At 39.2% G+C, this 17,006-nt stretch overlaps 1 protein-coding gene across 4 annotated transcripts in view; it reads right to left on the minus strand.

The window, feature by feature from the left end:
- KLF12 (KLF transcription factor 12) overlaps positions 1-17,006 on the minus strand; it is a 289,627-nt gene that overhangs the window by 73,519 nt on the left and 199,102 nt on the right. For all 4 annotated transcript variants that reach the window (XM_067563230.1, XM_067563231.1, XM_067563228.1 and 1 more), the window contains exon 5: positions 9,523-9,658. In XM_067563230.1, coding sequence (XP_067419331.1) covers positions 9,523-9,658 — 136 coding nt within the window. The remainder of the gene's footprint in view (positions 1-9,522; positions 9,659-17,006) is intronic.

Here is a 17,006-nt window from a genome sequence, read left to right on the forward strand (position 1 = left end):
AAATTGGAAAAAAAAAACCAAAATATAAACATCTCAAACACTATTTCTCTGGGATATATCAGCACTCCTTTAAATCATCCTTAATTTGTTTGTCACAAGCACATAACTAACATTATTTCTCTTTTCTGTTGCATTTTTCTTTGGTTTTGTCTTAATCAAGTAATAAAGATTTGATAACAGGAAAAAGTCTACTACAGTGATGAAATAGAAAAGAACATAATGAATTTTAAGCATAAGTCATTAGGTCCAACATGCCTTCCGTGTTGGCTTTATCTTAATCATATCTACCTATTTTCTACCATAACCTACAATACCTTTCTGCTATCGTAAGCATCTATTGAACTCATTAGTTGCTTATGAGGCACAAAGTAATGCATGATTTTACTCAGAGATGAACCAGCACATAATCAAAAGGCATTGGGACAAATTCTCCTCTCAGAGGTACTCAAGTGGCTTTCATTTGAAATCCATGGAAGCTGCACACATGCCTGCTAGGGCAGAAACTGGACTCTAGTTTGCACTGGAAAAATGAAACCTGGAGTTATCATACCAAATGACACTCTCAGGCTTCATTCACCTTCCCATCTTACGCTTCACCCGTACCACTACTTCTACCCAGATAGCAGAAAAATAACTACTTGTTAAAAATAATACAACCGGCAGGCAAAACCCAGGTTTATGAGAAAGGAAAATACTTTTCATATTGAATTTTACACAAACCCAAAAGGCAGTTTTTGCATGCAACTAAAAACCACTGTTTTCCCTCAAAAATGTTTTTTTCTGTGAAAATGGCAAATGTCCATTTGTGCCTAATTCATTTAAAACAAAAAAACAATCCCACAATGCTGCACAGCATGGTGAAATTTGCCATTGTTATTAGGATATGCTATCATTCTCTGATGGGAATGACGGCATTTTGCTATGAGTTTAAATCTTAGAAATATGAGTATTTACATATTAATATTCACTAAGTATTGTGACAGGGTTAGACCTGATGGCTACAGGAGGGTAGTAGAGGGGGTCTATATTAGCCCCAGAATGAGCAAATCCCTATTCCCTGGGTGATCCAGCTGGGACTACTCTGGGGCAATTAGGCCAATTAAGCCAGCTGAGGCCAATCAAGGAGCTTGCCCCCAGTAGTTAAAAGCCTCCCTGTCAGGCAGACAGGGGCAGCTGGAAGGGAGTTAGGAGAGGGAGCAGAGCGGAGCGGAGCTGCTACAGGACTTGGAGCAACCACTGCCACATAGTACGGCCCCCCCCTACACACACCCCACCCCCAGTGCGCCGTGGTCGTGGCCGAAGAGGGCACCGTACCCACGAGAGGGCTAAACTAGCCGCCCGCGCCACAGTATATATTGGTACTTTTACACTGCATCAGCCATTTAAATCAAAGCAGCAGGTATTAAGATACCACCTCCAGCTGCAGATAAAGGAAACTCCCCAAAGAACCAGCTAACAATGTTCTAGCCATTCCACTCAATTGATTGGCTGAAAATTCTATCACCTTTTTTAATCAAAACAGAGGGATAGGATATTTACTTGCTGTGTAACAGCCACAGAATGTTCCATTACCATTGTGCTGATGGGGTATTTAAATAGCTCAACATTTTGACCACTTTAATTAAAACAAAATTTGAAATGCAAACCAAAATTTTCCTTGCCTTTAGTCTTTTTTGCTCTTGCTGAAGCTAAACATGTGATAGCACTTCCATTCAAAGCATCTTCTGTTGTATGCATGACACAATAGTGGATTTACTCATAAGTACTATTCATTTTATAAAATGTTTCACAAGTTACAAAAGTGCTGACATCACATTTCTAAGATGACATGGTTTAACTCCTATGTTTATATCTATGCTCAGAGGTCCATATTGTGGTCTTAAAATGTAGTATACCAAGTATGTTGTTAGCATACAGAGGCAATGGAATCTCTTAGCCATACAATATGTTGGTGTGCTTATCCTGTATAGAAACTGCACATACATAGAACTTTATGAGCAACATTACTAAGATTTAAAAACATATTGTGGCAATGGGAAAACCACATTTTATTCTGAATAGTAAAGACCTAGAAAGCTAATGAATATACGTTGTAGGCCAGGTAGCAATTGTAAGGATATGAAAACTGCTTGGTAAAGAGGACAACTTATCTCTCAGTGAAGTGGAATAATTGAGAACAGATAATTTATTTGACAATAGCCTGTTTTTTTCTGATTGTGGAATGTTTATGAAGAGATTGTGATTTCCTTGAATTTATTCATCATTATAATTTTCTCTACAGTCTTGATACAAAGTTTAACACTATGGATTGATCACATATAGATTCGCTAGAATAGTCAGTACTTGCTATCCAGAACTCAAGCTGTGTTGGCTTGTGATTGGTCATGTAAGTCCCAAGGTAGTGTTTCTATTTTCTGATTACAGAGGCCCATGGAGCTTAGACTCTTGTCAGGGAGAAGTAACCGTTTATCGAGCAGCAGAAGAAAAACAGGTTTAGAGTATTTTGTAAATTTTAAACCTTTTAATTACCAGCCCTCAAAGGCTTAGCCTGAGGCTTCATTCTTAACTCAATACATTAGTAAGATGTATTGGTTAGGTGCAGAGAATGTAATTTGTTTTCTCTCATTACATGCACACCAACTACCATTTTGTGTGTTCCTACATGCTCCTTTTGGTTCTTGTCTGCTTTGTTTAACTGCCTCATCAACTAGTATTCCATCCCATCCCATTCCATCCAACCCCTTCCCATAAATATTTAAATACGGTGTTTCCAATGCAATTACTTGTGGGTGGCATTTTCAAAAGGTGCCTAAGTGATTTAAAAGCACAAGTTCCATTGTCTCTCAATGGGACTTGTGCTTTTAAATCACTAACGAGCTATTAAACATTCCACCCAGAGTAAATAAACCTAAACCTCACTTTCTGTGAGCTTTCAGTCAGGTGAAATTTGATTGCTATCTATTTTTCTGGTCTTTTCTATGACAACAGGGATTTCAGTGGCTGAAATTGGAGCTAGTGTAGATATACCTTATTGCAAGCTCTTTGGAACAGCGAAAGGTTTGTACAGCACGAAGTAAGTTGGCTGAGCTTAACAAACAACACATACTCTTAATAATGGTTCAACTGCTGCCTCTTCCACATAACCTTTTGCTTATTTTCTTCACTTTCTACACATCTCAACTTCAACAACTCCTTACAGCACCAAACTTCCAGTCGCTCAATGTATCCAAAAGACGTAAGTACATCAAACCCTCAGCCAAAACTTCAATCTTGACTCATCTATTTGTCGTTACCACAGAGATGCAGGTATTCAGTTGGACTGCAAAATCTTTGACTACTCTCACCTGACAAATCCCCACCATTATTCACTCTCTTACCACTGCTCTGCTAGAATTCTTATTCCAGCCTTCAGCTGCTTTTATCATTACTATTGTAATTTCCTTCTGTGTGGTTTCTTTAAGCACCAACTACCCATATATTAATGTGTCCAAAATACTCATGCTCAGCTCCTCAGCCACACACCTTCTCATCTCCATGCAGGTTCCCACCCATGTCATCATCAGCCAGAGACTCCAGTTGGTAGGAACAGAAGCAGCCAAAGCAGGAACTGCTGCACTGGAGTTGAGCAGGTAAAATGGGGCCCAGCCAAGGCAACACCTCCCCCTAGCACACTCCTAGACACAGTATTGCACAGGGGAGACCACCCTCACTCTGGGGGCAAGAAGACCCAGGTGGTGCCTCCTCTCCTGCCATATGGGCTTGGGAGAAAACTGCAGAGAGGAGCCAGCCAGACTCCAGCCAGCAGATGGGACCTTGGGTCCCTTGGACAGTCAGAGAACTTTCCACAGTTTTGGCTATCCAGTTTCTCTGTCTTGTGAAGATTGACTGTTTGCTCCAGCCCTCCAAGCTCCTGCTGCTCTTTCCAACAGTCTCTTCACCTCATCTTCACTCCACACTTTCCTCCCTTGACCTGTTCCACTCACCCCCTTCCCTTCCCTTCAGTTTATCCCCTCCTAACTACTCTTCCCCCCCACCTCTCCAAAAACCCCCTGTAGAACTAACAGGTCATTTGGTACTGTTACACTGTTCACTCTGCTTATGTATTAGACCCCTACCCTCATGCTGTCTGTCTCGTCCATTTAGATGATAAGCTCTTTTGGGGTAGGGACCTTCTACAGGTCTGTTTGTACAATGCCTAGCACAATGGGGCCCACTCTTGGTAGGTCCTTAGGCACTACCATAATAAACATGATTAAAAACAATAAATAACAGGAACGAGCACATAATCTCTTCTGTATCCATCATCCAGGCACTTTCTCTCAGCCCTGTGTCTCCAAGATTCTCTCTTTCTATTCATGCAAGTCTAAACAGGATTTGACTGTTTAGCGAGAGAAAAAGGTTAGGGAAGAGTGACCAAAGGATTTGAACTAAGTAGTTGGGGTAACATAAGAGAAATCTCTGGCATCATCCCTGGGATGGGGGGAAGGGGAGGGGAGAGAGAGAGGGCACAGATTAGAAAAGTTTGGTATTAGAGGTTCAACTATCCCTGTGTTAAGTCAATAATGTCTCATCAAGACTTAGCCAAGCCCCCTTTTCACTAGTGCCCTATTATAGATGCTGTTTATACAGATATAAGCTACATAGCTGTTTGTGCATATACAGCTGTTACTGGCTAGGAAGCATTTTATGATACTTCAGTGTGAATGTTACTGTTAAGAATTAGTTGTATGGTATCAAATAACAATCCCACAGAATCACGGGAATTGCCTAAAGGAGAAGGGAAGATAAAAACTTATCTCATCTAGGTAATGAAAAAGGAATTTTTAGCTCCAGCAACAGTACAGGACAATGCTCCCTTTTTTCTTATCAATAAGTCAAGGTAGCAGCACGCTGAAGTAGTTTTATTGTGCCTGTTTCTGATAGTGTTTCATGATGTAATCCACACTGATGAGTTTTTGCTAGATTCTGAGTTTTATAATGCAAAAATATCTCCCTCTGCTTCTTGGGCTAATTTAAAAAAAAAAAAAAAAAAAAAAAAAGACAACAACAAACCAAAACAAACAACCCCCCCCCACAAACTACTATTACAAAACTGAATACTGAACAGTCTGGGAACACTATTTCCAAATATACACCCAATCTGCCAAGTGGACAATAGTAATGTGTTAAAAATGGCACCGGCATAATTTGTCTTAAAATCTGCAGTCATGCTCTTGAAGCAATTAAATAACAACACCCTATAAACAAAATGTGTCATGTATGTAAAAGCTAATGATTAGAAGTTCATTTCAAAGCACCATGGTCTAGTGGACTGTGAGTAGAAGACAGGCATTCCTCATCCCAGTTCTTCACTGATTTGCCTTAGGCAAGCTACTAACATGAGGATAATAATTCTTATTTTCCTATCACACAGGGGACCTGTAAAATTTAATTAGTTAATGTTTGAAAAGCACTTTGTAGAGGAAAACTGCTATATAAATGCCTATGATATAAATTAATAAGCTACAAAATCAGTAGTGTGCAATAGGTAAAAATGCAAATTTAGGTAAACACGTGAGGAATATAAAATCCCAATATGCTAAAGTTTAATAACTAACATAAAGTAACAGGCTATGCTTCGACCAAAACAAAAACCTTGTATGAGACAATTAAATGGTGACCCAAAATGTGGAATTTTATAGAGTCTAGGAAACAGGATCTTTAAAACTTCAAGTTGTTTGTGGTAGGGGAAGATATGAAAGGGAGAGAGAGACACACACAGAGAACCCTCGTTAACTACATAAATATTTTTACAGGTTTTCTAAAAGTGTAAACAACGTGTTTTTTGTAAACATTCAAACTTTTGTTTAAGTTTTGTGCTTGAATCTTGGCCCCAATAAATTCAGTGGCAAAACCCGCATGGGCCTCAGTAGACCCAGGATTTAACCTATAATGGTTTTATTAAATTCAGTTCTTTCTCCTTATTTAGCACATAATTTAAATATGTTCCTTTTAAAGAAAATATTACTACTTGTAATGCTATGGTATAAAGATATACGGAAGGTTAATGTCTAGCACTTAAAAGAGATACAGAAGCAGAGAATACACATCCTAATGGCAAAGTTCTTTGCTACATCCTAATCTATTGAACAGTCATCAGTCACTAACCTATATAGTGGAGACTATAATAGTTTCTTGTAGATGAAGCTAAATGGGTCTTTTTGTTTGTTTGTTTCTTCGTTTAAATTAGTTTTCTTCCAAGAACAATTTGACAATATCTCGGTTTCCTAATCTATCATCATTTAAATAACACTATAGCCTTTCAAAACAGACAGTCCTGACAATTTTGCATAAGCTTGCTTTTGATTTATAGCTTCAGTCAACCTGGCACTTGTTCAAGGAGATCACTGGCTGAGGTGAAATCTATTATCCTGGTAAGAGGCTCTTTTAGATACATTAGCAAATTTCCACACCAAAGCCTAGAACCAATGTGTATGCCCAAACAATATTGTCTGATTTTACTGGCCAACCTCGCAAATTAAACAAATTATTTTGTTTTGCACAAATTGTCCAAAACCATTGCTATGTATAAGAGATAGTTTATTACCTTGATAAAGAGAACAGATGTGGCTAAAATCACCAAGAAACCTATTCTTAACCAGCAAACATGGTCATTTGTGTTGCTATGGCCAATGAAATACGTCAAGTACAAAAGAGCCATTCTATAAATGTGTACAGGCCCTTAAAGTTCTGAGGCTGTTGTTTTAGGATCCTTTAATATAGCTTTAGGAACACATATGACTCTGGGAATTACAATTCTATTACCTATATATATATATATATATATATATATATATATATATATATATATATATATATATATTAAATGACGAACAATCTCATTCAAAGGAAGAATGGTCCAGAGTTAGGGCAGAAGACTAAGATTTGAGAGACACACAGTCAATTCCCTGCTCTGCTACAGACTTCCTGTGTGAACATGGGTAAGTCACTTAGTCTCTCTATGCCTCACTTCCCCAGCTGTACTATGGTTTTCACAGAGGATAGATGTAGGAAGCAATGCTCACACAAGTGTTGAAAAACACCTTCATTTACAGCTCCTGGAGACTCAGGACAAAGCCATTTGTCGGTAACCAGAGCAACAAACTGCAGTGAAAGGTCTCTAGTATGCACAGTGCTAGAGGCAGTAATGGCATTGGCTGAAGCAGAGAAACAGACAGTACAAGTGTGAAAAATGAATGGATGATGGGAACGCAATTGTAACTCAAGAGATAAAGCCATCCATAGGTTGATTTAAGTTAGAGGGATACAATGAGGCTCTGATCTGAACATGTGTCTAACAGTGCTGCACATACAGTGTTAGTGGTCCCGTACCTGTGCTGCCTATCGGATCCAGAGTGGTATTCCTTTCCCATCAATATATTATTTGAAAACACAGCGTGCATTACAATCATAAACATTCAACAAAGCAGGATCATCACAATGACATGACCCATCCAGAGAAGACTCAGTAGTAGAGACAGTGCCCTTATACTCAGCTTGATGCATCTAAGCACCTAACAGCTTCCAGCCCCATGCATCAAGGTCCCACTATCTGGATAATCAGTATGATATGACATCCCAAATGACAAATGAATCTTCTATTAAATTAATCACTGGTACCTCCACAGATACCCACAGCCTCCCCCAACCCAAAGGCTCCACACCAGCATCAACATTTTCTGTGACCCTCTGAGTTAGAAGGCAAAAGTGAAAAGCTTCCTTGTGCACCATTAGTTTGCTCACCTCCCCAATTTTTTTAAAAATTATTAAAAAGTTCTTCCTTCAATGTGGATCTCTCACTTTAAACTCGTTAAGAAAAAAGAGATCAGCCACATGGGACAGGAATCCCCACTGCTACACAAATGCCTTCTGGGTGTGGCCAGAATCTCCTCTCCTAGCCCCTGGAAGACACCTTCAGCTGCTGCTGAAGTCATTGTAGCAGAAGGAGGAGGCAAGCCAGAGAGGCTTTCCCATCTCTTGGGACCCAGACACGGCCTTAATTGCCTAAACTGCCAAGGAAAGAACACAGAGATGTTTCTGAGGAAAAAAATTCAAATTCCAGTTTGCTTTTCCCAAATTTACAATTTTAACACTGCACCAACACAGACTTTGTACTAAGGGCGAAGCTGGCCTCCAACATGTGCAGCAAAACCATTGTAGTTTCAGTGTAAAGAGGAAGCAGGATTCCAGCACGTCATGTAATGAATTGCACCCCACACACCACAGTGATCAATTCTTGGGGGCCCCATGAGCATAAGCTGGTTGCGTAAGGGGAAAGGGGGAAAGACAATGGGCAATTCTGAGAGGCAGGCCTTTCCTGGGTGATAATTTATTAGGTCAGCCATGTCCTCACACACTATCATCCACCAATTCTCCATGCAGTTTGTAGTAGGAGAATCTACACTGCGGGTCTCTTTTTTGGGTGGTATCAGGGACATAACTTAAAAAACATTCTAAGGGTGGGTCAGATGCACTCTACCTGCCCAAATTATGCAAAAAATACATTCACCCAATAAGTGCCTCCTCAGACTTGTTTGATTAAATAATATATCACTTTGCAGCTACCAACTTTTTTGCTGATTCCAGCAAGTAAAAAACAATGTCAGAGTTATCTAATTGTTTTAGTGCCTTTAAATCCCAAGTGAAGTTTTTTGATGCATTCATGACAAACAATTTTTAATATTTTAATCTGACTTTCAAAACTTTCATCTTTTGATGTATTCAGCTGAAGGAATATATTATTTTGTGGCTCTAACACAGGCTTGCAAGCCTGGAGACTCAAATTCTATTTCTGGCTCTGCTTGATCCTTACACTTAACCTCATTTTCCTCACCTACAAAATGGAGATGGTAATACTTATTTACCTCACAGTGGGTTACCTTCTAGCTGCCATGGTGATGTAGCAAGCTCATGAGTCAATACAATTATTAAATACAATTCAAGCAAACTTTAATAAAAACACACTAACAAAATAAAAATTGAACTAAAGAGTTACCATTTACCTAAAAATAAACAGAAAAATAACACTAATGGAAAAACCTGACTAGAGTCGTTTACTAATTTCCTTTCACTTATGCTCCTCCTTAGGAAAACTGTAGACAGTTCTCTATAGAAAGCAATTGTGAGAGACCTCTCAATTCTGCCATGAGCCAAGGAATGTTTTATAGACAAACAGAATAATTTAACAAGGTTTCCCCCTTATCAAAATTTTTCTATTGTATAAAGAAGAAGAAAGAATTTCACTCTGAAATTTGTTCCAACAAAGAGTCAGGACAATCTGCCTCCCCACCCCAAAAAAACAAAAAAAGAAAAAAAAAACAACAGCAGTCTCCTCAAGGGACTGAAGCTGAACAGAAAGATACTGGCATGTATGCTGGCTCAGAGCTCAGATGACATATGTGTAGAATAGCTGATGACTGGTGTTTCCATTAGCCATTGAACACCTTGGCAATACTTATCTCATCCTGAGAATATGATACTTACTCTTGTACAGCTCTGGCTATGGAGAGGGCCGTGGATCCAGTTTCATTAACGCTATCTAAGGTCACATTTGGCAGGTCATCATCATCACTGTCACTTTTAATTTGTCTGGGAGATATGCCTCGAGGGTCCATTTGTGCTGCAAAAGAGACATATAATGGATTAAAATTAGTGTGATGAAATGAATCTTGTCCCAGAACAACATTAGGGTGTTCAAGTCTTCCATCCAGTTAAACGGTATATAGCACCTTTCTCCCTTAGCTTCACAAATTAGATGATGAATATACAAAATCATGTAGTGTACCTACAGCTTCCGTTAGCTATAGATACACACAAAAATATTTGCAAATGCACACACAAATATCAATATATGTCTAGTATATATATGCTTACTTCATACCCATGAACCATTAAAATGAAATAAAATTGCATATATACTAATCTTTAAATATGCATTTTACCTTGAAATCATTTATTTTTGTTGTCTTTTGGGTTTTTTTGTGTGATTTTGCACATTTCTGGGTGGAGATTTAGGGCAAAAATTTAGTGGTCACTGATTTTGGTTGTCCATCTTGAGACATCTTAGACCTGATTTTCAGAGATACAGAGCACTTTCAGCTCTCTCTGAAAATCAGACAGTGGTCTCTCAAGTGCTTCTTGGAGAGGAAGGATAGCCAAGTGGTTGAGGTGCTATCTTGCGTGTGTGTAGACCAAAGTCCAGTTTCCTGTTCCACAGCATATACCATGTGTGATCATGTATTTCAGTTCTCCAACCTTAAAATGGGGACAAAAGTACTTTGCTACTTCACAATGGTATTATGATACATTAAAGATTGTGAGGCACTCAGATACTCCTGCAATATGAGCCATATAAGTACCTAAGATAAGACAGCCAAGTTCCCAAGAATCAGTTGCCACTTGAGAATGTCGGTCTTAATGTTTAATTTATCACTGCACTGTGCACAGGCTTTGAGGGCAGGCATAATGATTTACAGCTAGCTATTTTTCAGTTGTAATTTCTAAATTTTGTTAAAGATCTTAATAAAGATAGTATTTAAAAAAGCATTTATTAAGCTAACATAATAAGTCAGATATTTATGTATCAAGAAATACAGTAGGAGGCACACAATTGTAGGAGAAGCAACAATATTACTTCTTCTGAGACCTACTGCACAATTTAGTCCACAGAATATTCTTTGATTATCTTGTCATTGTATACATTGGCTGTTGCATACAGTTAAAAAAAAAAAAGTGACACTTGTCAGAGGAGGGATTGTTGACACTGACAAGGATAAAGTCTATACCATATAACTGTATTGAGCTGCATATCAACTCGATTTCTGAAAAGTCATTGATAACATGCTTCATTATTCCAAAATGACAAGCACCATATTCTAGCCACATGTTGCATACTGTAGTATATACACTGTGTTTAAACATCAGAAATAAGATAGTAACTTGATTTAAAAGTGATTGAATACTCATCACATCTGATTTCACCAGAGAGAAAACCAGCCAGAAAGAAATGTGATGTTTGAGAATTCCTGATCCCCAAACGGCTATAGGCAGTTTGAAACAATTGTAAAACGCAGAATAATGACCATCACTGTTAACTATTTTGCTGATTTTAAGAAGTGAAACTTGTTACTTGCTACACTAGTTATATAATTATATGAAGCAAATAGTTACATGTTGTTAAATGTGTGAAAATTAATATGTGAAGTTAATGAAGTTTAAATTAAAAAGAACAAAACATATTACACTTCATATTTTCAGCTAACAGCATCTTAGTCTTGCTTCCACTATAACGTGAAGGCCAACTCAGAAGCCTCCTGGCTGTTTATGCTCAAATGTAGCTTCATGAAAGATGTTTAACAGTTAGTTTACGATAGAGTTCCACTATACGTTAATTTTGTACATTTAACTTTGCTTATTCCTAAATAAAAGGAGCTGGTTTAAATAAAGAAGAAAACTGTGTTAGGCCTTTTTTGCTCATGACACAACATGCCATCTAGTCTTTTTATTACGTGGTATTGCCGATTCTTGAGATTTTGTTGCGAGTCTCAATATTTGGCATTTTTCCTTAAAGCACCAGATGCTTGAGTCATGTGATGAGGTGAAAATCTCAATTTAATTTTAAAAAGTAAGTTTCTAGCCCTTATAGTTGAAGAAAAATGTTTGAAAATGTGACCCAAATGTCCCTAAAGATTCAAACCCAGAGGCAAATAATCAAAATATATTATCTTTCAAATATCTCATTATTTTAAAGCCATCTCATGATTTTGAGACATGAGTTGTGATTTTTTTTTTAATGTCTGGGGTTGGCAATACTGATTATGTTGCATATTTAATAGGACAAATTCTGCTCCATGTTATGCTGATGCAGCGATGTTGAAGTTAAAAGGATTGTGTTGTAATAATAAAGGATAATTTGGCCCACTGGGCACAGGTTGCATAACTGCAAGTCTATGGTCATGACAACACGTATTCTCTGAAAACTGTAGGAATCTCCCACACTTTCAAACGGTGGAAAACAAAATGCTGTGGTGGGAGAATTCAGAAATGTTAGCACAAAGGAGTGGTTTTTCAATTTAATATATGGTGATAGCTCATTCGATTGATGCTAAACAATATAAAATCCACACCTTAGCATTAAGAATTTACTTCAATCCCCCCTCATTTTTCCTAATCTGTCAGCCCCCAGACCCATCATTCTTCTTAGTTCCCTCTCTCCACAGGTGGCCTCCGCTCCTTCCAATTACCACATACCTGCTGTTCTCCTGTATGTCTCCTTGTAGCTCTCATCCCCTTTTTTGGTCTCCCCTCTCCTTCTGTGCCCATTTATCATGGAAGATAAGAGTTGGAAGAGACCTCAGGAGGTCATCTAGTCCAACCCCTGCTCAAAGCAGGACTAACCTCAGCTAAATCATCCCAGCCAGGGCTTTGTCAAGCCGCAGCTTAAAAACCTCTAAAGATGGAGATTCCACCACCTCCCTAGGTAACCCATTCCAGTGCTTCACCACACTCCTAGTGAAAGAGGTTTTTCTAATATCCAACCTAGACCTCCCCCACTGCAACTTGAGACCATTGCTTCTTGTTCTGTCATCTACTACCCTTGAGAACAGCCTAGCTCCATCCCCCCTGGAACCTCTTTTCAGGTAGTTAAAGGCTGCTATCAAATCCCCCCTCATTCTTCTCTTTTGCAGACTAAACAAGCCTAGTTCCCTCAGCCTCTCCTCATAAGCCTTGTGCTCCAGCCTCCTAATCATTTTTGTTGCCCTCCGCTGGACTCTCTCCAACTTCTCCACATCCTTGCTGTAGTGGGGGGCCCAAAACTGGACACAATACTCCAAATGCGGCCTCTCCAATGCTGAAGAGAGGGGAATAATCACTTCCCTCGATCTGCTGGCAATGCTCCTATTAATGTAGCCCAATATGCTATTAGCCTTCTTGGCAACCAGGGCACGCTGCTGACTCATATCCAGCTTCTTACCCACTATAACCCCCAGGTCCTTTTCTGCAGAATTCTCACACTGATGTGAAGGCATTAGGATGGCTTTCACAAGTCTCTGCAGAAGAGGTTGGCTCCTTGCCTTGTAGACTGTCACACAGTGGCATAATGTGTCAAAGAATTTGGTGGGGTGCTCAGCAGACTGGATTCTACACCTCTCCTTCAGGTTCTATCACACAAGCTGGTGACCATTGGTTGAGAGTATAGGTTAGGCCCTGCCCAGGAGGCTGAGCGTCTCCTTTTCTGTCCCAAGTAAGTTCCATTGTTTCTTAGACCAGCTGCAGCTGCTGTGGGGAAATGCAACATCTAAAGCTTTTCTCCTCCACATGAGAAGAACCTTGTGAGTAATTAATTAGCTGAAGCCCAGATATAGAGATCTCCTGCTCACCTGTGGCTACAGTGCACAAGCTGTGGAGTGGAATTCTTCTGCTTGGGGCTGTGGATTGGAAGTAGAGATGCAGGAGTACCTGAAAAGCAGCTCCAAAGCCTGTGGATTTGGTACCCCATAACACAATACAATTTTTGGCTCCAATTCAACAATTGACAGCTGGGGAACAGTCAATTAAGGATTAGGGCCATTTTTTTTTTTTTTTTTAAATTACTCCCGTAAAAACTGTATCCAAAAACATTTTACGGAGTTAAGAATACAGGCCAAAATTTTCAAATTCAGATGGCCTAGAGTTAGATTCCAAAATATGTATTTTGGTAAAAGTGACCTGATTTTCATTTGATGAGCACTTGCATCACCCACTGAAGTCAGCAGCTCTTAAAATAATGTCACTTTCAGTTAGACATCTAAATATAGATATAGGAGACTTTTGCTTCCAGGTTTGTATATGCTGGCCACAGTTATTAAGTAATCAATTATAATTATTACTGGAAAAACAAAACAACAGAATGTGAGAGAGAATTAAAAGATTTAGACAAGAGAGAAAAGATGTTAGCAAATGGGATATGAAAAACGATGAAGAGCCAGTGATGGCAATGTGCAGCTGTGCCCACACAGTGCGTCTTAACTTTAACTTGTGTTGCGCCTTGCTTTCCAGACTCATAGACTGTGTGTTGGTCCCTTCTGACCTTAATCATCTAGTCTGACCTCCTGCACAGCACAGGCCACACAACCCCACCCATCCACTCCTGTAATAGACCCCTGACCTATGACTGAGTTATTAAAGTCCTCAGATCATGGTTTAAAGACTTTAAGGTACACAGAATTCACAAGCAAGTGAGCCGTGCCCCATGTCACAGAGGAAGGTGAAAACCCTCCGGAGCCTTTGCCAATTTGCCCTGGAGGAAAATTCCTTCCCGACCCCAAATATGGCAATCAGTTAAACCCTGAGCATGGGGGCAAGACCCACCAGCCAGATACCCAAGAAAGAATTATCTGTAATAACCCACTCCATCTAACATCTCTTTACAGGCCATTGGCATATCTACCAGCAGTAGTCAAAGATCAGTCAATTGCCAAATTAGGCTAGCCCTCCTTTGAGCGGAGACTCTCAGTTGTGCTGAGCTGCCTGGTGGTTTGTGAAGGGTGAAGGAGGCTGGTGCTAGGCAAGTAGAGGGAAAGAGGGAAAGAGTGGGTGTGTGTTGTGAGGGGACAATGCTGGAAAAGGTCCATGAAGAGTTATAAAAATAAGATTTTGCACTGGAAGCTGAAAAGACTGGGGAGGCAGTGGAATTATGTGAGGATGTATGTGAGTCTAGAGAACTGAGGAGGCCTAGGCTCTATGTCTAAATGAACCTGAAGGACAATGTTCCTTTTTCTTGAAATAGTGTAGAGATTTGCTCTTGACACACTTGCACATATCAGTAGGGCCCAATCTTCTCTCACTGCCCCCATTACTGAAACCAATCAGGAGAGCATTTCGCTTTGGAAACCAATCTTTCAGTAGAACAACACAGCAAAAGCACACTCCAGGACCAGGGCTATTACTTCAAAACCACAACTAGATAATTTGACAATTTATTAAAAATATACAATTACAACAATGATGTAATAAAATTAATTTAAACACATAGACAAAATTAATTGTTATATGTTTGCTGGTATTATAAGAGCAACTGATGTTTCATTTTCATAAAGAATCACACATACCACCATTTTCCCCATTTGTAGGAAAAACTACCTAGAAGAATATAATCATTTGGTATTCACTCAAGTTTTACAAATGTTACTTTAATAAAAACATAAATAAATAATTAAAAAGTCCAGAAATAATTTATGTTGATTAATATATATTACTTTTCAATTATTTAGACAAATTTTTAAGCATGATTTTAAACACATTGCATTGTTGTGCCACTGTATGGCCACTGACATTTAACTATTCTGCCTCTCTGTACTAACCATCACACCATAGCTTCCAATTATGTTAAAAAGAAACTAGGTAAGTTTAACATTCAGGAAACTGAAGGATTAACAGCACTGCATTGGAATCACATAGTGCAGCAACTAGCAGACATTACACAAGCTTACTCAGTGCGGCTCTGCCAATGCACCTCAACCTTGACCGGTGCTATACATTGCTTTTCAAGTGATAGCCCTGCCTAGAGCAGAGATTCTAAATTGTGTTGAGTTGTCTAGTGGTTTAGTGATGTGCACAAACATAAGAGGAGCCCACCAAACTCACTGTGACCTAATATAAGATATGAAGAAAATCTTTAGAGGTGAAAAGTGTAGTACACCAATGCACTGCTATTGCTCCTGACAGTTTCCAATTACAACCTGTTTTTTCTTTTTTTCTGATCAAGTTTTCTGAAAGCTGATGTGATAGAAAGTTATCCCACCAATAGGAAGGCTGAGACCTACAAGAAGTAATTTCACATAAATACACTATCTTAGATTTAAATCAAATTCTGGCCCTGGAGGATTAAGATGAATTGTATATTTAAGAGCAGGAGAAAGCTAGGTAACCGTTAGGAGTTCTACCTCCCAGAGTTAGCTAATGCTTAAATGACTCATTAGGGGACCAACACTTGTCGGTGTGAAAATAAAGAGATAAAATAGAGTATCAGCATTCTGAAATAGTGAGGACTGTGGTATGTTTAACCTCAATACTTGTTTTCTGAATTAAATAATCTCTTTGCTAATAGCTTTGTAAATATATAAACACAGACATACGCTGAAGTGTCATGATATAATACTAACTAAACCATGCTTTTAGTTGCGCTCTAAAAATGATTAAAAATCAATTTCTGCCTTCCGAATGAGCATATGATATTAACAGACCGTTCGTTTTTGTTTCACATGTGAAACTTCACACTGTGCTTTCTATGAAGAATGTACAATATTCTGCATGCTAATCTAACAAATAGCATCACTGTTGTTTCATTATAAAATGATTGCTTATAACAGGCCTTGAAAACGTACCAGACACCAAGTAGCTGGAGTATCACACCTGCCAGCCAGAAAAAAGACGCCCTCTGCCCTTTCCCCAATACGGAGATTCAGGAAACTGCTCTGGTGTGATACAAGAATCAATGAGTGAAATCCTATGTCCTGGGTTATGCAGGAGCTAGACTAGGTAATTATAATGGTTCCTTCTGGCCTTAAAATCTATGCATCTTTTTAAAGCTGAAAAGGAAAGGGTACTGGGATTTCTGTTAGTTTGCTGTCCCTGGACCCTGCTTGGGGATCCATCCTTTACATCAATCTCTGGCCTATAGGTTTATAAATTTTGAAATTTCAAACCACATTAGCTATCATAAGCGAGAAGCTTTGCTTCCATTACTTTCCTTGCATGTTTAATATGTAAAAGTCAGGGGCGTGCACAAGGGGGACAAGCAGGAACATGGGCTCCGAAAAAATCTCCATGTCTCCCTGCAGCCCAGGGAGAGAGGAAGCAGCAGGATGGCTGGCTGCTGGCTGAGCTCCTCCTCACCCACCCCTACAGCTGCTGCTTCTCCTTCCCTATTGCTGGAGTTCCATGTGTTGCCTCTGCCTCCACCCCCCTGACTCATGTCAGTGAGTGGT

The sequence above is a fragment of the Emydura macquarii genome, unplaced genomic scaffold (genome assembly GCF_026122565.2).
Source record: "Emydura macquarii macquarii isolate MOO-44397 ecotype Brisbane River unplaced genomic scaffold, CSIRO-AGI_Emac_v2 contig_2473, whole genome shotgun sequence".
NCBI lineage: Eukaryota > Metazoa > Chordata > Testudines > Chelidae > Emydura > Emydura macquarii.